This window comes from Pleurodeles waltl, chromosome 9 (assembly GCF_031143425.1).
Source record: "Pleurodeles waltl isolate 20211129_DDA chromosome 9, aPleWal1.hap1.20221129, whole genome shotgun sequence".
Lineage (NCBI taxonomy): Eukaryota > Metazoa > Chordata > Amphibia > Caudata > Salamandridae > Pleurodeles > Pleurodeles waltl.
Window position 1 is genome coordinate 678116926 of NC_090448.1, and position 18796 is coordinate 678135721.

General features: G+C 40.0%; 1 protein-coding gene across 2 annotated transcripts in view; it reads left to right on the forward strand.

Annotated features, from left to right (window-relative positions):
• The window catches only part of MARK4 (microtubule affinity regulating kinase 4), a 691585-nt gene that overhangs the window by 244539 nt on the left and 428250 nt on the right, over positions 1 to 18796 (forward strand). For both annotated transcript variants that reach the window (XM_069207758.1, XM_069207757.1), the window contains exon 2: positions 10930 to 11127. In XM_069207758.1, coding sequence (XP_069063859.1) covers positions 10930 to 11127 — 198 coding nt within the window. The remainder of the gene's footprint in view (positions 1 to 10929; positions 11128 to 18796) is intronic.

Consider the following 18796-nt stretch of genomic DNA (forward strand, 5'->3'; position numbering starts at 1 on the left):
GCACCAAGTGAGTACAAACATATGAGCAGAAGATAGGTGAACCAAAACAAGGTAGATAGAATTAGTTGAATAGAATAATCCGTGAGTGGTGTGAATAGCTGTCAAAATTTATCGCAACGTCCTTAGAAACCAAAACCGAAAGTGTACAGGTAAAAGTAAAAATATACCCATACCTTATTATGGCAGAATACTGCTAATTTCATGAAAACAACATATGTCTGAATAGACATAAAACAACAAAGTCAGATACGACAAGAAAGATCCCCAGTGGAAGGTATATGCAAATGAGCAACAAACTACCCACCTTACTCTAGATAAGTACGGCTAAATGGTTAATGACAAGCCGGTCAGTACTCCTGTAGTGATAACTAGTAAACTACATGACAACCAAAAGAGCATGATAAGTCCATTCCTGATGAGACGGGGATGAAAATAAACCATACTAAGGTATAGAAGAGCTAACCGAATCAATTAATCTCCAATTTGTTATAAGAAATCAGCCTGCTAAAGTATATATAAAGACAGGACAAATATGTTAAAACCACTGAAACAGTGGTCCCATCAAGAAATTTATAATGGAAATATATGGCGATAGTGGAGAGAAAGCCCACAGCTGTTAAATAAAACCGTACATTTAGCTAATAAAAAGCCTAACACAAGCTGACAGTCTATCACCGCCAAAAATTGCAACTGGCAGTGTCAGCAATTTCTAAAAGTTTCTTAAAAGCCACATGGAACCCCAATCCAATTGTGTATTCATGTGTTTAGCTACGCATGATTCACAGTATAACAAAATCTTAGGTAGGATGTAAATGCATGGTGCACATGGTGTTAGGTTCAGCATGTACCCGTATTCCAAATCCCTAATGATGCACAGGTCTCGCCAATATGTTAGTTTTCTGCTAATTATGTTAGTAATAGAGCTCGGAGGATTGGCGGAAAGATCAACATATGCTTGACTATCAGCTAATTGTCTGTTTATCCCAGAAATGTAATCAGAGCGATTCATGACCACCACATTACTTCCCTTGTCAGCCTCATGAATGACAATATCAGTATTGTCATTAAGTTCTTTCAGTGCTCTAAACTCACTGCTGTTCAAGTTTGTCTTAATTATGTTGCTCCATTGCTGCTGTTTACTTTTTTTTTTGGACCCCGGTTTTCTGTTCTTCATCCCGTTAGTATGGTTTGCATGTATGGAGGATCAATTTTGCTCTTTGAGTGAATCTACATGCAAACCTGCATTGTCATCATGATACTAGGTCCCTTGTAATACATTGACACTTATTACTTTTTGATAGTGTTTCTCCTGTATTCCTTGTGGTACATTACAATCTTGTTCTGCAGTTTAATTGTATTGTGAGGGGTCTTGTCTCTTCCTCTCTCTCTCTCTCTCTCTCTCTCTCTCTCTCTCTCTCTCTCTCTCTCTCTCTCTCTCTCTATATATATATATATATATATATATATATATATATATATATATATATATATATATATTCTTCAGGACAACCTTTTTTGTATTCACAAACTTTGTCATGTAGTTCAAGATGGCCACCAGTTTTGTTTTGGGTCACATCTCCCAGACAGCCTTGCATGTTCTTTATCTCGCTCACATGTTTTAAGCAGCTTGACTTTTCGCATCGTCCGCATACTCTGTGGACGCCACCACGGTTTTTAAACACACCGGGTAAGTCTGTTTTGAGAATCGTGCTCCTTTATACGTGTAATAGAATATGTTGGCTATCCCGTCGTTATGTAGAATAAGGATGTTTTCTGCATTTTGCTGGAATTATCGTTTTGGTTGGGTTTATCGTATTATCGATGTGCACATTTGCAGTTTAAGCTCACTTTACGAGATTCATGGTATTGCCACGTTTCAATTGTCCAATTTACTGTGTGTTGGCCTTTCCCCCGTTCTGGAGGTGTTTGCATGCAGTCTCTCTATGAGAAAGGTGGCTCTAGTTTGACTTTGTTTTTGTCAAACTGTGAATCATGCGTATCAATTGGATTGGGGACCCCTGTGGCTTTTAGGAGACTTTTTTAAATTGCCGACATTGGCGGTTGCAGTTTGTGATGGTGATAGACTCCATCAGCTTGTGTTAGGCTTTTTCACCCATTTTAGCTTTTATTTAACATTTGTGGGCATTCTCTCTACAATGGCCATGTATTTTCGATTTAAAATTTGTTGATGGGACCACTATTTCAGTGGTTTTAACATATTTGTCCAATCTTTATAAATACTTCAGCAAGCTGGTCTGTCATAACAAATTGGATATTACTTGTTTTCGTTAGCTCTTCTATACCTTAGTATAGTTTCTTTTCTTCCCCTTCTCTTGAGGAGTGGACTTACATTAGTCTTTTGGTTGTCATGGACTTTACTAGCTATCTCTACAGGAGTATTGACCGTTTTTTCACTAATCATTTAGCCGTACTTACCCTAGAGTAAGGTGGGTAGTTTTTTGCTCATTTACATATACCTTCCACTGGGGATCTTTCTTGTCGTATTTGACTTTGTTGTTTTATGTTTTTTCAGACACTGGACTGTTTTACCTACAGGCATAATGTTGTTTTCATTAAATTAGCGGTATTCTGCCTTAGTAAGGTACGGGTATATTTTTACTTTTACCTGTACACTTTCGGTTTATAAGGACATTGCGATAAATTTTGACAGCTAATCACACCACTCACGGATTATTCTATTCAACTAATTCTATCTACCTTGTTTTGGTTCACCTGTCTACTACTCATATGTTTTACCCACTTAGTGCATTAGGGGTCTGACCACTTACGCATGCTTTTGACTTGTTTCTTTTTTCTTCTCTATTCACATTATTCACTGGTCTTATTCTCTGCCACAATTAATTGCATGTATGGACAACATTTTTGCTCTTTTTTCATTTAGGGGTGATTAACCACCTGCCCCATTCATTGCAAGATAACAACCAACACTATTTACATACATATACCCTTATTGCTATCATCCTCCACATCTGTGTATAAGGTTTTGTCATATAAGTATCTATGTATTTTTACAGCCTTGAAAAAGTCACAAGTGTGACGAAACACGTGTCGGCTGTGGCATCATACTCATCTAACCATATCAATATTTATACCACCATTAAGTAAGATCTTACTACAACTGAACTCATCTGGATGACTGTTATTGTGGAATACTTAGGAGTGCTGCCGTATTTCTAGGATCACTTTTCACAATGCCATTCCATGCCACACAGTGCCTTACAGTTCTCCTCCACTCCATACAATGCCAAGCAATTCGACTCCACTGTGAACGGTGCCTTACAACTCCACTCCACGCAGTGCCACACAATACCACTCAACTTAATTCCACTCCACTCAGTGACACACTGTTCCACTCCACGCCATTCAGTTTCACTGTCCTTCACTCAATACTGCAAATTTCAGCTTTACACAGTGCCACACAATCCCACTCCACACCACCCAATGCCACACCATTCTACTCCACTCTATATAATGCCACACAATTCCACTCCAATCCACTGTACATAATTCCGCTCCACTCTGATGCACTCCTTTCCACAGAGTGCCACTCAGTTCAACTCCAGACAGTGCCATTCAAACCACCTCCAGACAATGCCATTCAATTCAACTCCACAAAATTACTCTGAACTATACACAATGTCACACAATCCCACTCCACGCCACACAGTGCCACTCCACACCCACAGTGCCACACACTTCAACTCCACACCACTCCAATCATCTCCATGCCACACAGTGCTACTCCACTCAATTCCACTCCCGATGCCACAGAAGTCCATTCTACTCATTTCCACTCCACACAATTCCTCTTGAATCCCCTGTACACAATTCCACTCCCTGCCACTCCAAATAGGAGTGACATAGGGGAGACCTATTTGCTTTCCCAGTGCTCGTTAGTTTTGGGTTAACTGTTGCTATACCTTTGTGATCAACAGAAGTGGAGCTTAAGAGCTGTGAGAAGTGCTACTGAGAGAGGAGCATTGACCCCATCGGCTTCCATAATGGATTTGATTGTGCATAAGGTATGTGGTTCCGCTGTGAAAGAGTGCTCTTATTGCACAGAGTATACTCATTATGGTAGGTCTAAGTGGGTTATGATAAGCCAATGATTAAGACTGCAGTCTTGACTGGTTCATTGGAAAAAACTGTCTAATATCATTGGTCTGATCTATTTATTATGAAATGGAATGACAAAAGCAATGGGCCTGAATTATGTTTGTCTCGTGCAAGAGCAGGGGCTGTCCACAATATAGAGAATGCACAATTTTAGATACAATCAAAGTAGACATTGTTAGTGAAGAGAGAGGCAGCCTTTGCAAGTATCCAACAAATACTTCTTTATACAGAAGTGATCAGTGCTTGTGAGTGTTTCAAACAGTGATCAAAAGTTACAAATACAATGTGTTTAAAACAGTGTAACAACAAAACCAAATAAGGTGAGACATAATGGTACTGTAAATAAATCAAGTTATAAATTAGTAGGTGAATTAACCCACAGCGGTTCCATTTGCTCTTTTCATGGACAGCATTTTAACGCAAACCAGATAATGAGTCCTCATCTGGAGTGTTGAAGTTTCAAACGAAGCAGCGAGCCATGTACTAGTGGAAAAATGAAAATTACATGTGGTAGATGTAGCATGCACATGGTGTGTCTCAAAAAACAAAACAAAGTATGCCAGTGGTAAAGTATGTCACTTAATACAAGGTTCAGCATTAATCTGGAAAAAAAAAACAGCGGAAGAAATTAACCGCCATTTATGATGGGGAACCAAATGTTGACCCAATCACCAAACACCCAAAGTGTGTAATTAAAGCCCAAAGTAGATAATTACTTGGGGATGCAAAAAAAGCCATGTTTCAAAGAAATCACTTATTGAATGGCTCTAGGAAGGGTCGCATATGGAAGAAATCATGTATTCAATCAATTTAAGGATGGGCGGGATAGAAGATCAGTAGGTAATTACTAATCAATAATAATAAATCAGGCTTGAAAACATAGTTGAAAAGACTGGTAGCAAGACAGATAAAACAGGTAAAAATTATTGTGACTATGAACCTGTATCAAATGGTCTTCGATGATGCAGAAAGGCATATAGAGAGTGGCACTATCCAATCATCTAAGTTGAGGGCAAAGAATGGACCCTGGCTGGCACAAAAAACTGGGAACGCACACCACTGGAGAAACAAAAGAGCGAACTGCACCAGTTAGCATGAATAAAAAGAGTAGAAAAGATCTTAGTGGTGTTGGCCCATCACATATTTTCAAAATGACCGACTTGAAACTTTTAAGAATGTATTTTTGACCCACCTTGGCAATTACATTTTCCAACCCTTTCTATCTCTGATTCACAATCTGCTTTATGTTTTCACGATGAATGTGTATGTAGTTCGGGCAGGCCTGTAGGAAGGGGTTTTACATTGTGAACTCGATGACACACACAAATGAACAGACCACTGGCACCCTGGAGGGCAGTAAATAATAAGTGCATATTGAAGTTTATTGCAGACCAGGGCTTGACACATTTTGGGTACACCATATAGCCTTGTTGGATGTTAATTGAGGGTGGAGGCCTTCGCAATATGATATGTACCGCACCCGATTTGTAGCAAATTGACAGACCAGTGTACCCTACTATTCAGTTCTATGATGCCCTTTAGGAGGGGTTCTAATTTCCCAGTCCACTTAAAATCTTAGAAAAAGTTGTAATTTTGTGCATAGTATTTGGTTGTGTGCTTATTATAGCACTTTACCCTTTTCAAAAAAGTGTTGCCTAGAAATTGATTGTATTTTTTGGTATTGCTGAGGTTTGATTTCATAGCCCGGTAGCCCTCATCTCCTCCCTGAGTCCCTTTCAGGCTGTTTTGTCTCAGTACTGTGAGATTAAAATGCTAAAAGGGGTTCTTGGACCTCAGTTCGAGGAACCAAGATACAGAGGCTCCAGGACATTACAGGAGAGAGATCTTATTGAATCATGTTACGCCATGTGGCTCCAGAGACATACCGAACTGGATTCCTCAAATACAAAAAGAATAGATTTTGAATAGTGAACTCTTACAAAGACTATAGGAAGGGTGTCATATTGTGAACTCTCTGACAAATGCAATAAGTAGGGGTTTAATTGGTCTGGCACTGGAAAATGCCTGATATTCGCAAGGAAATACTTAAGAATCTTGTCAGTGTATACTTGGAGTCTTCTTAAAATGTTTGATGGGTTGTTTCTAGGTAAAACCACATCGCCATGTTGAATATTTTCACATTAAAGGCAACACTCTTGCTTTAATGATTATGAAATATAATTACAAAGGCATAGCCCTTTTACATTTACATGAAGTAACAAAATCTCTAGGTTTAACCTTTTGATTCTGAAAAGTCTCATATTTTACAAGGGGCTGAATTTGAAGAATCACTGATTAAACCCTAATGGTGCTCAAATTGCCATGTGGTATCTCACAGATAATGGAAGCAAATTAATTTCGAGGGCTAGTTGCCTTCTGTGATATTTGTGGTTAATTTGAGGATTGCACCCTGGGTAGTGTGTGAGGCTCTTAAAGGTGGGTTCCTATTTATAATCTTACCTGAGATCATGTAAATATTTTGTGTATATCATTCATTTGTGTTTGCATTAACATGCTTTTCATTAGAAACATTGTTAAGTATTGATTTATTCTATGTTATTTTTGCGTGCAACTGAGTTTCTAGCCCTCAGCCCCCTCCCCCAGTCAGCCTTAAATTGCTCTGCCTCATTACCCTCAAGTTAGGCTTCAGAGTGTAAATTCTTTGACAGCTGCAATAGTGAAGGGGTTTACATGTTGAACTTGCTGACAAATGCAAGAGGAAAGAAAGTTGCATTGATAACTCTGTAATTGCTACAATAGGAAGAACTTCCCTTTGTGAAGTCTTTGACAAACACTATAGGGAAGGGTGTTGCATTTGTTAAAACTAAGACAGCTCCTTAATCTGATCCCTAGTTCAGGTGGTGCTATAGAGGTCCCAGTTTCATGTTGTACATTTGTAATTTTTTGTTTAATATTTAGTTTTGTTTGAATGAAATTACTTTTTCATTTTAAAAGTAAAACCAATGGGTGTTGATTAATTAAGAATTACTGAGCACTTTTTAACTACTTCAGCAGCGTTAGTTTGTTCTTTTGCCTTTATGTTTTTACCTGCACTGTTGATATTCAGTTCCTGATACAACAAAGTGGTAGTAACACTGACTTTCTCCTTAAATTTCTGCAATGTCTTACTTCGGTCAAATGTTTACAGAAGCAATATTCTTTTGAAGTTTGGGAACTGGGCGGGAGCCAATTTTAGGGACATCAGGCATGCAAGAGGTTAAAAAAGGTGTCCATTGTGTTAATATAAGCTAGGAATAAAAAAAAATGGGCCAGTATATAGCCCTGTCTGATGCCAATGATGACTTGGATATGGGGCGTAAGGTTTCCCTGCTGGGTATAACATACCATCAAATAGGCGTTTCTGTACAGACGTTTTAAAATATAGAATGTGGCAGGCTCAATCCTTGCCCGTTCTATAATATCCCATAATATGTGTCTATCCGCTAAGTCAAAGGCACAGTAAAGATCCATAAAAGCCATATGCATGGCCCCTCTCCTGACCTTGACATATTTCCCTAAGATCAAACATGGGCTGTATTGCACTTCTGAGAAGAAAGCTGTTTCTTCTGCCCAATTTTTTAGTTTTGCCAGGACTACCCTTCCCAATATTTTCCCTGAGGCATTGAGTAACAAGATAGACCAGTAATTTGCAGGGGAGTTTCTATCACCTTTTTAAAAAAAATGGGCACAGTTTTTGATTCCCTCCACAAACCTATAGGTCGCTTAATGACTACAGCTTTGAAAACATTTGTAATCAAGGGTGCCCAGAAATCAAGATTGTATCTAAAGAGCATGGCTGGAACCCCATCTGGGCCTGATGCTTTTCCCATGGCTGACTCAAGATTGCTTTACGTACATCACCTACCATGACGGTCTTACTAAATTCCAAGAGATCTAAAAGTGAGAAAAAGACTATAAATTACTTACTGCTGGAGCACTATGTGTGCTGACTTCATTGTATACTTAAGGTAGTAATATATACCTGTATTTTTGTGGTGAAGCATGCCTGAATCAAGATTGCATGTCTGAAATATGCATAATATATAGTGAATAGGGTTGTCTAGGAGATGCTGGAATATAATTAATGTTGCAAATGTAAAATATGTAAAGTAATATACAGTGTGCTGATGTCGAAACCAAGTAACAGGGAAGAGCGGAAGTCATTGCTGGGGAGGGTTACTCACTCAGGTGCTCAATACTAAAGAGGTAGGCCTTGAAGGTGTTCCAAAATGTGGTTACTTTAGAGGACCTGAACATGTAGGGAGCACATGGTGGTTAGTGGATGGACAGGTGTTTAGAATCTAATAAAATATCTACTTGTCCACAAGACATGTTCCTTCATAAATCTACTTGTCCTGTAGAAAAAAATCTACTTGTCGCCATGTAGAGCGGTGACACATTACAGCAGCAATCTCATTATGTAAGAGCACCGATAAAAGCCTCTGTGATTATGCCAGGGCTAAAACTATAGTAGGGCCTGAATGCTAGCAAATTCCTTGTTTTGCCACCTTTCTTCAGATCTATATATACTGGGGCTGGAGGCAGCGGTAATCAAAAGTTCCAGGGTTGGAATGCCTTTTTGAGTTTGTGCAAACTTACTACCTTGCATGTTATATGGGTTTTCAAAGCTATTCCCTAATCTTTTCCAAAACTGTGAAAAGTTGGAAATTTACTCCTGAAAAGGGCAGAAGTAAAACTTCTTCCAGGGTTCGGAAAAAGTGGTTAAAGGGAAAGTGAACTTCTAAACTCTCAATTTTTTTTCACATGAGCAAATCTACATATGCATATTTGCTTGTGCCAAAATGCAGTTCACTAATATTTTCTAGTAGTACGATTTCCTGGTCTACTTCTGTAAATTCATGTCATTTAATGAAACATATAAATCTGCAGTAATGCAAAGACGTATAGCACGTGTGCACTTTCGTGACTTCTTTTAACAATTGGGCCTCTACTTAGGTCTGGTGTCAACCAAAACTGTGTTTTTAATTAAATTCTATCCTTCTCTCTATCCATCTATCAGCTGGCTTCAGTGTGAGTGGTAGCAATCTGCTCTTTCACAAGGTGCATTTTAGCAAAGTAGTTTTGTTCGGTGCCAGAATCTATTGAGGCAATGTGTGCTTTTTGAGACCAAAAAATGTTTTTTTTCTCCATTTTGCTAATGTTTGTTACAATGGTGAAGGCCCAGCAGCTCTCACAACAATAAAGTTTTACAATAGCCATGTCAAAATAAGACATGTATTGAGAAAACCAAAAGACTGACCACCAACGTTGGACCTATTGGCTTTGACAATTTGTTTATTTTCATGTTTCTCATAATCTTGTTGAAAGAGGTTTCACCTATTTTCCATTATGAATATGATTTAGAAATGCTAGCATACATAAAAAAAAATTCGCTCAATGATGCTTCAAAGAAATGGTACCTAAAATTTCACAGTAATTTAGCAGAACCTTTTTTTCCTAGTTGCATTTCTTGTGAACATTTTATTTTGAAAGCAAAGAATCGTCAATCTTGCTTTCAAGCTTCTGCAAATATTTGCATCTAATCGCATAGCATGCTGGGAGCATTACATATACCCTCATATAGTTAAACTTAGTAAACATGTTTAGACATGTTTTTACTGGAACCACTGTCCGTATTACAGTCCAAGCTTACAACATGTATTTAGAGAGTTCACACTAATAATAAAGGCTTTGCATTAATGAACCATAAAAACAAGCTGAAACAACACTAGCATATGGTCACAAATATTACTTCAACTGCGGATAATTCCATTCCCTGCTGCATAATGTGGTACTATAAACTGTCAGGCAAAGGGTTTGTGCTACAGGAGGTTGGGCCTACTTGTCCCAAGGACAAAATAAACATGAAAACTAGTTGTCGTTGCACTCAAAATATATATCCTGGGCATCAGGAAGTTTTAGAATCATGGTGATTGTGCAAGTATACAGAGGGAGAGATTCTGACTCTATGGGACGTGTGTGAACTCAAGACAATACCATATATTGCTTGAAAGACTGAAATAAGAGTTTGAGTTCTGTCTGTATTTTCCTCTTTCAGGATGTTTGGATGCGCTAGAGGGAAGTAGGTCATCATCTGGGGAGGTTGAAAAGTTTGAGGATACCAATTTGCATAAGAAGTCCACATTTCAGACTGCCCACTCAGCTACAATGCCATACCGATTCTAGATGGGCACAGCATCATATTGTATATCTATGCAGTGAGATCAGCATTCAAAAAGGACTATTCTGCGACTATGCAGACTAATGCAATGTAGTTAAAAACTGAAGTGGTGTTGTGCATCTGTGTAGTGCAAGAAGTAACAATATCGTACATTTAGGGCATGGGATTCAGGCAAACAATGCGGGAATTGCAAGATTCTTTGAACGAGGACTTTTATATATTTTTGAAAGGTCATTAAAATTCTTCATAGCATTTTTTATTTTCTCAATTTTTTTCCTCAGCACCTAGTTCTTCGCAATTTGGGGTTGCCATTACCTGTGGTGTGTGACCTCAAAGGCTGCTCCAAAGTGAACAATCAATAACATCTAGAAAGTCATGTGTTGCTAATACCTGTTAGTTGTGGTGTCAATAATGCCTGTGCAATGTGGTGTCAGTACCACATGAACACCATGGAACTGTAAGAACATGTCAACAATGGATGACATTGACTTTTTGAGACATGCTTGATTTTAGCAGGTTGTTCCTCATCATAACCACTGAGTATAACAGTGACTTTGAGCATGGCCTCGTTACTTTACTAATATGTTCCCTCTTTCCTCCCCCCCCAATAGCACTCTACCCTGGGCGGCAGTCGGTCTGAGAAGGGGACAACGTGGTCAAGCCGATCTTTGGGAGCCAGGTGCCGAAACTCCATTGCTTCATGTACGGACGAACAGCCACATATTGGCAATTACAGACTGCTGAAGACCATCGGGAAAGGCAACTTTGCCAAAGTTAAGCTGGCACGGCACATTCTGACCGGCAGAGAGGTAAGCGTGAGTACATCTTTTGTAAATTCCTGGGGTACCAACTCAGAGATTCTGTCCTGTCCCAGCTCAAAGGTTCTAAAGGAAAACACCTTTTGATATCTTGACAGATATACAACTTGTTTTGTAATTGCAGTTTATTGCAGAATGGCCATACAGATACAGAACTGTTTTGTGTATACTTTGGAACTGTGAAGGCAATATGTTACATATGAACTGATGTGTAATGATTTATTCATTGTTAAAGGGCACCTGTGTGTCGTTGGAGCTATTGCATTGTATGGAATCAGGTGTAGTGCATATTTTTTCAGCTTTTTATGTTTACATTTTGTTATTGATACAGTGATTTTAATGAGGACTGGGATGTGAGCAGTGACCCTCCTCTTATATCCCCAAATATAACCTCACACAGATCTTTGGTGGAGAGAAATAGTTTTACAGTATCTAAAGAAAGGAAGAAACATTTGCAGGAGTTGATACTGGCATTATGCCTACTACAGCAATAACCCTAACCACCCTTTAAATGTAGGGATTGATCCCAGAGAGTTGTCACCAGTTGCTGGAACACACATAAAGGACTCAGTCGACGCATTTGTAAGTAATTATCTCGATTTAACACAAATGGTAAATTAACAAAACTTGACCAAATATCTCACGTTAATCATGATTACCACAGATGGAGCACAGATGTGATCAGAGGAACTACTCCAAAGATAAAAAAAAAAAAAAAAAAACTATAGCTCAGGAACCAGAAAACAAGGTTCTCTTTGCATGGCAATTTATTTATACTCTCCTAGGATCCGTAAGACCACCAGGCACGATGAACAATTACACATTTGATCCGAAAGCAGTTTCTGGGCTGTAGACAGTGGTAGAAGAGGTGCAACTTTTGTCCATGCTCTTGAAGGGTCCCTAGCCTACCTTCCTTGAATGTGCTGCTATCTTGCATGGAGCGCACATCCATTGACCATGTACCTGATGAGGAATAATGCAGAAAACTGGTTTATTTTTCACCTACAATAATGGCACTCTACTTTGGAATTCTACCTTTGTTACATTCAGGGTGAATTACGCGTTCAGTGATTTTTAATAATACTTTACAAAATCACTTGATTTAGTTTTTTTCCTATTTATAACCATATCATTGTGCAGCAATTTTCTGAAGGTTTTTCAGAGCATTATAAATTATATCCGTCGTAAGTACAATAGTATATTGTGCTATTTCTGAAATGCTTTAAATCAAACCTTTTTGTGTAGAGCGAACTACATTTCTCCCTCGATACCAAATATATTATAGTTAGAAGCTCTCCAGCCACACAAAGCAAATGCTTCTTGGTTAAAACCTTTCACCTTGTTCTTGGCCTTAACTTCTGGCATTACATTTTCTTCTATTAAAGTATATTTTTCAATGTTCACTTACAATACGTTTGAAGTCTCAGTGTCACGTTTCCAAAACTTAAGCATTGTAACGCTAACATCCAGGACCTCGGCATGAGTTCATGTAGTCTCCATATTTTGGCACAATCATCTCACTTTCAATATTCAATCCAAAAAAGCAACTGGAATATTGAATTATCATCAAATCCAAATAGTTGTTTTTAATTTAGGAAGAAAACACACCAACATCATACAACAAATTCATTACCGTCTTTCCACCTCATGGTAATTTGGATCAATTTCACAAACCCAAAAACAAAGTTGCAATACTGATTGAATATAGAATTCAACCAAATGTGACTCATCAAATGCATATCGCTAATGTGGATTGTTGACATAAGCTCATTCATTCACATTTTCATTTTTGTGATATTTGACCAGTGTTTCAATTGAAATAGCACATGCAGCAAAGTATGTTATGGAAATCTTCTAGTCTTTGAAAGGATGTGAAGTCAAATTTTATTCAGTTGCGATTTTGCACCACAAGCAGCGGTATGTTACGTTATTCAAGTCTACATCATCACTCGGCCCTACTGCCATACAAATAGCTCTGCCACTAGAAACAAACTTGATAGAAAATGGAGACATGACAAAAACACCACTGCAAGATCCACTTACAAAGCTGCCCCCAGTCTCTACCACCATCAACTACGAGACAAGGCCTGAACTGTCACACTCAAAGCCAGCCCTCAACAATGCCAAAGAACTCTTCACCATCATCAAGTTCTCTGTCCCCGCAGCTGCCAACAGCAACATCATCCCATCTCAAGCACTCTGCAACAACCTCTCAAACTTCTTCGAACTGAAGACTGCCAAGATCTACAAAACATTTGTCTCACAGCATACCTGTACAGACACCCACCAGAACACCTCCTTCATTATCAGACAGCAGCTGAGCAACTGAAAGCCCCTCTCGAATGAAGACAACATTGCCCTTACCATCCACTCAGGTGCTCTCTCAGACACTTGACCCACTTCATATACAACCTTGGAAGAACCATCATCTCCCTGCGCTCTCCGCTATCATCAACACCTCTATAACCACTGCCACATTCCTGTCTTGCTGGAAAAATGCAGAAGTCAATGACTAATTGAAGAAACAGCAGACCCCAGTACCCTCAGTAGCTACAGACACATTTCTCTCCTGCCTTTTCTAGCTAAAGTCATGGAGAAAGACATCAATATCAACTTGCAGACCACCTAAATCTCCATCAGTTTCTCAGCACCTCAAAATCTGACTTTTGCACCAACCTCAGCACAGAAACAGCCCTCATTGTGGCCACCGATGACAACAGAAGCATACACACACACACACACACACACACACACACACACACCTCCCCCCCCCCCAAACTCATCTGCGGATACCTCAAGGGTGATCACTCAGCCCAGCGCTCTTCAACATCTACATGATGCCCTTCGTGGACACTGTCAGACCTCAGGAAATCATGATAGTATCCTATGCCAACGACACCCTCTCCCTTACCAACTCAACTAGCACCGCCAAAGCAAACTTCACCAACTAGAGCAACGTTGCTGCTTGAATGAAAAACAACAGCTTCCAGCCTAATACAGACAAAACCGAACTCCCTATCTCCAGCAACAACCACTCTCCCTGGGATGCCTCTGGGTGGCCCTCTGAACTTAGCCCCCCACTTATGCATGTGACCATGCCATGAACATCTGGATCATCATGGGCACCATCCTCTCCATGAGCAGACATATGAACGCTGGTTCCTCATCATGCTTCCATATCCTGCAAATGCTATGCAGGATTTTCAAGTGGATCCTACTTTACACCAGGCAAACAGTCACCCAGACTCTTACTACTAGTGGACTTGACTACAGAAACATCCTCTACTTTGGAATCCCATCCCATGTTCTACACAGACTCCAAATCACTGAGAATGCCGCTGCCAGGCTCATCCTGAACATTCTTGCAGAATAACCACATCTCTCCACACCTCAAAAATCTCCACCGGCTCCCAGTCCAGGAAAGATGTAAGTTCAAGTTACACACTCAAGTCTACAAAGCTCTCCACAACACTGGCACAGTGTACCTCAATCACTGCCTCAACTTCTACATACCCACCAGACATCTTTGATTTGCATCCCAGCCAAGGGCACACCTCCCTCGCATCAAGAAGACCAGAAGCAGAGGGTTTGCCTTCTCATACCTCACAGCCAAGGCCTGGAACAACCTCCTGCAACATTCAGAACCTCCCCTCCCTCATGGACTTCCGAAGGAACCTCAAGACATGGCTCATCCTGACGAAACAGGGATGATCTCCTCCACATACACATTCTCTACCCACCCCCAGCCTGCCCTAATCAGTGCCTGGATACTCTCTCTGGTAATTGGCTATGCTCTACAAATCCACGTAACATAACACTAGGGACTATTATAGAGGTCTTTAATGGTCCTTGTTATTTGAATGCCCTTGACTATCTATCTGATTCCATACACCACAATTTAGTGCTGGGCATGTGATCTCTAGTCTGAGACATTCATGGCATCAGATAGAAGTTGGGTTTGGGGGGGTACTGTTCTGCTTTGCACAGTAAACGGATACCATTGTCTGCAAAAAGGATGCTTTATCATATCCCTCAGCAATGCGGACCCTTGTGACCAAGCTGCTTAGCAACTGGATGCAATGCACTGGTCCGGCAGATTATGGAAGGAGATGATCACACATGATCACACATTGGCCTCCAGCAGGGGCCGATTGAGTGAGGTGTACTGCAGATCCCTTCTAGTCCAGCTTCAGGGCATTCCTCCCAGTGCTCGTCGCCTACCACCTGAAGCACACCTCATAAGAGCTTGGGTCCACTTGTTTTGTGTGTGGGGATAGGGGCTGATCCCAAAGCCAGTGCCTCTCCAGGAAAAAACAAACCAGTTGGGCTTCAGGGTAAGGCAGTGGCCCTCTTGTTTCATCAGACCCCACTGGCATCGTCTTCTGGCCAAGGGGGGCTGCCAGACCATGGTGACAGGGGTGCATTATGCAGGCACAACAGGGACAACATGGGAAGTCAGGTCTGGGATCTGTTTGGTGGTGTTGGTCAGATAGCAGGCTGCCAGGCAAATGAACCAGAGCCTGTGGATTTTCCCATCTAATCCTTGGCAGCAAGGTAATGCTGAAAGTTGTATAGACAGCAGACCCACTGGCAGCCAAGTATCCGACAAATTGCCCCCTCCAGACTTGTGGTGCTTCTCGCTGGTTAACTGATAAGCAGTTTGGGAGGGAAGAAGTACCACAGCTGTAGCTGCAGCTTTATTGCATTTGGGAGCATTGAGCTTCATCAATCACAGCACTCACCTTGTGTCAAAGTGCATCGCTGGACCTGTGGGTGAGCTACTGAAAGCTCGAGCCTCATGCCTGGCTCGAGGTCCTCTTGGACTTCGAGCCAAAAATGAGAAGCGTCATGTGTTTTCTGTCACCTCAGCCCTCATCTTAATCTCAGACATTATATTTTTGAAAGTCTTCTGGTTTCATCTTAATTTAATATCTAATGGTTGTATTTTACCACTGTGTAGTGTTGTAGCTGCTTAAAGAATTAAAGATGAAGCAAATGAAAGTAGTGGAGAATAACTTTTGCTATCGTTTGCTTTCCTGACTCACGAGTTGTCCTTACTACTGTAGTCCCAAGGTGCTAGGACTGACATATATTGTGGATGCAGTAAGACTTACACCTCTTTTACAGTGGGATTCTATAAGGTTCAGTCCTAATGCTACCTTGAACCAAACAGTTATGCTGGATGGTTTAACAAGTGAAATCTGTATGAATACTCCCTAGCAACATCATTAAAAAAAAATCTGAAAGTTGGGCAGGCTGCTCCTATTTACTGACCACGCTCTGTCAATAAGTCTGACAAACTATAGGCCAAGAGTTTTTTCTGTTTTGTTTTGGAGAACAGGAGGCTGAATAGAGAGCTTACTGAATCAGCTTCATCAGTGTTAAGGCACTATGCCACTATACATACTTGTAAGAAAATAGACTCCTATGTTTTGACTACCAGCAGTGCTTAGGAAACATCGCTGGACTGGACTCAGAACTGGAATCATTTGAAATATTTTATGTTTCCCACTTGGGCGCTTCTATTCTTGGTCTTTCAGTATATGGCCTCGTAATGAGGAGTCTGTTTCGGGTACTTTTGCACTTTCTTATTTCTGTAAATTTTACCAACAATTTTAAAGGGTTTTTAATTCCGTTAAGAAATTACAATGTTAGGAGTTGCAGACCACAATTTTTGTATGTTCTTTGCGTTAGAGAGGTTTCTTGCTGTTGGATCATTTTAAAAATCTGTGGCGTGCTTTTGCTACTCCTCGATTTTTTAAGTTATGTTTATACATTTGTTGTACTTTGACCTTTATGATTATATGTTTTTATAATCGAATAAAGTTGTTCACTCATTCATTCAAGGCAAAGCTTTAACATATGGTGTAAATTGAGAAAGTGAGAATAAGAAACCCTTCTAGTGGCTGAGATGTGCAATATAAAACCAGCAAACCTAGAAGCAATCTGTGCTTCCTTGCTTGAACAAATACTATGATCGTAGGCAATTACCCTCTTGCCCTATGTCCGTTTTTCCTTTTTCCTCACATTTGATAGCACCTTGAAATACACCAGTTCAGCATGAGCCCCTTACAAACTACCCATTGTAATTGTGATTTTATAGACTTTAACATTGCCGTCTCTAAAATAGCAACCAGGTCACACATATGGTTTACATGAAACTATCAGTTATAATAAATATCACTCAAAGCAGTGATACAGTCTAATGTTCTAAATAAACACTTTTACATGTTAAAGAAGTACACTTTTTCTGCATTCAATGTGGGGTTATCGGGTGTTGAGGGATTAGTAATCGGAAATTGCTAAATTGGTATCTACAATAACACAACATAACATCACTCTCACTCTTAGACCTGCAATATTGACCACGGGCAAATTTAACCTTAATCAATATAGGAACATTTTGATAGGTTTGGTTCTGCTGATCACAAAGTCATACATAGCACAGACATAGAGCGCTACTGGACCTTCTAGCCTTAGCAGATGGAAAGCGGAAATGGACCACTGCGGGTTCCTCAAAAGGTAGATCTATTAATTCAGGTGATGCCTAAAGAAATATGAACACATCTGGGGGGCATGAGTGGAGCAGTATGAAGTATTGAATGTCTACTCTAGTGGGGATTCATGAGCTTGGGGGTTACTTTATATAGATGTAATTCCTTCCCCATTGGCACTACTTAGACTGGTGGGTCTTGGGTCTTTTTGAACTTGCTGCACTGCATCGTTGTAATTATTATATTTAAAAAGCTTAATAAAATGTTTTTAAGTGTAAAAAGTACACTTTTTTGAAATATGAACAGTCTTTATCATATTACTACTTCATTTGTTGTCAGATGTACATGCCAAATAAGCAGAAGGCATGCACATGTTTTGACTTTTTTAGACCCAGGCCAGACTCTTAGCTCGGCTCTGGCTTGACTGACACTATTCATTTTCTGGCTTGCTCACCTCTACCTGGCCGTAGATACATACTTCATCATCTCGTCGGATGTCTGTTTGCAGTTTCTGTTCTGGGACACTATAAATTAGAAGCAGGAAACTTTGGTGGGGCAGCCATGGTGGAGGTATATAAGAAAGGGAGGTCAGCCAAGACACTGAACATTTTAATTGGTCTTAGCAGCTTACATTTTTAAGCCCTTGAGCACCCATTTAAGGAATGATCAGGGAAGGGAACTGTTCTACCCTACCTTAGACTTCCCTTCCGGACGATGTCAATGAGTCACTACGGATGAGCTAAGCAACTGGCTCTCAGTGGCCCCTCCAGGTCACACTTTGTGGAAACTGTAGAGATTAATTTCCATTTACTACATTTTTAATGATAAGAAATATGTATCATTTTAGAAAGCCATGAAAAACTCTGTCCTGACCTTCCCATATCCCTTACCAAAAAGAGTAACTAGACAAAGGTTACCTGATTTTCATTTAAAACATCCATGTCCTTTAGGAACGGTACACTATATCCTTGTGAAACATTCGCCCATCCTTTGTGGCAGTGGCTTTTGTTCCTCGAGTGGCTCTGTTCCATTTCAGCTGGCACTCAGACTAGTTTGCATATCAATGGTTTCTTTCTGCAGTGTCACAAGCAAACTAGAAACTGAACGGGATAGGATGCTGCCTTGAATAATTAGTGGTAGCTAATATTGATATCTGCATTTCTATT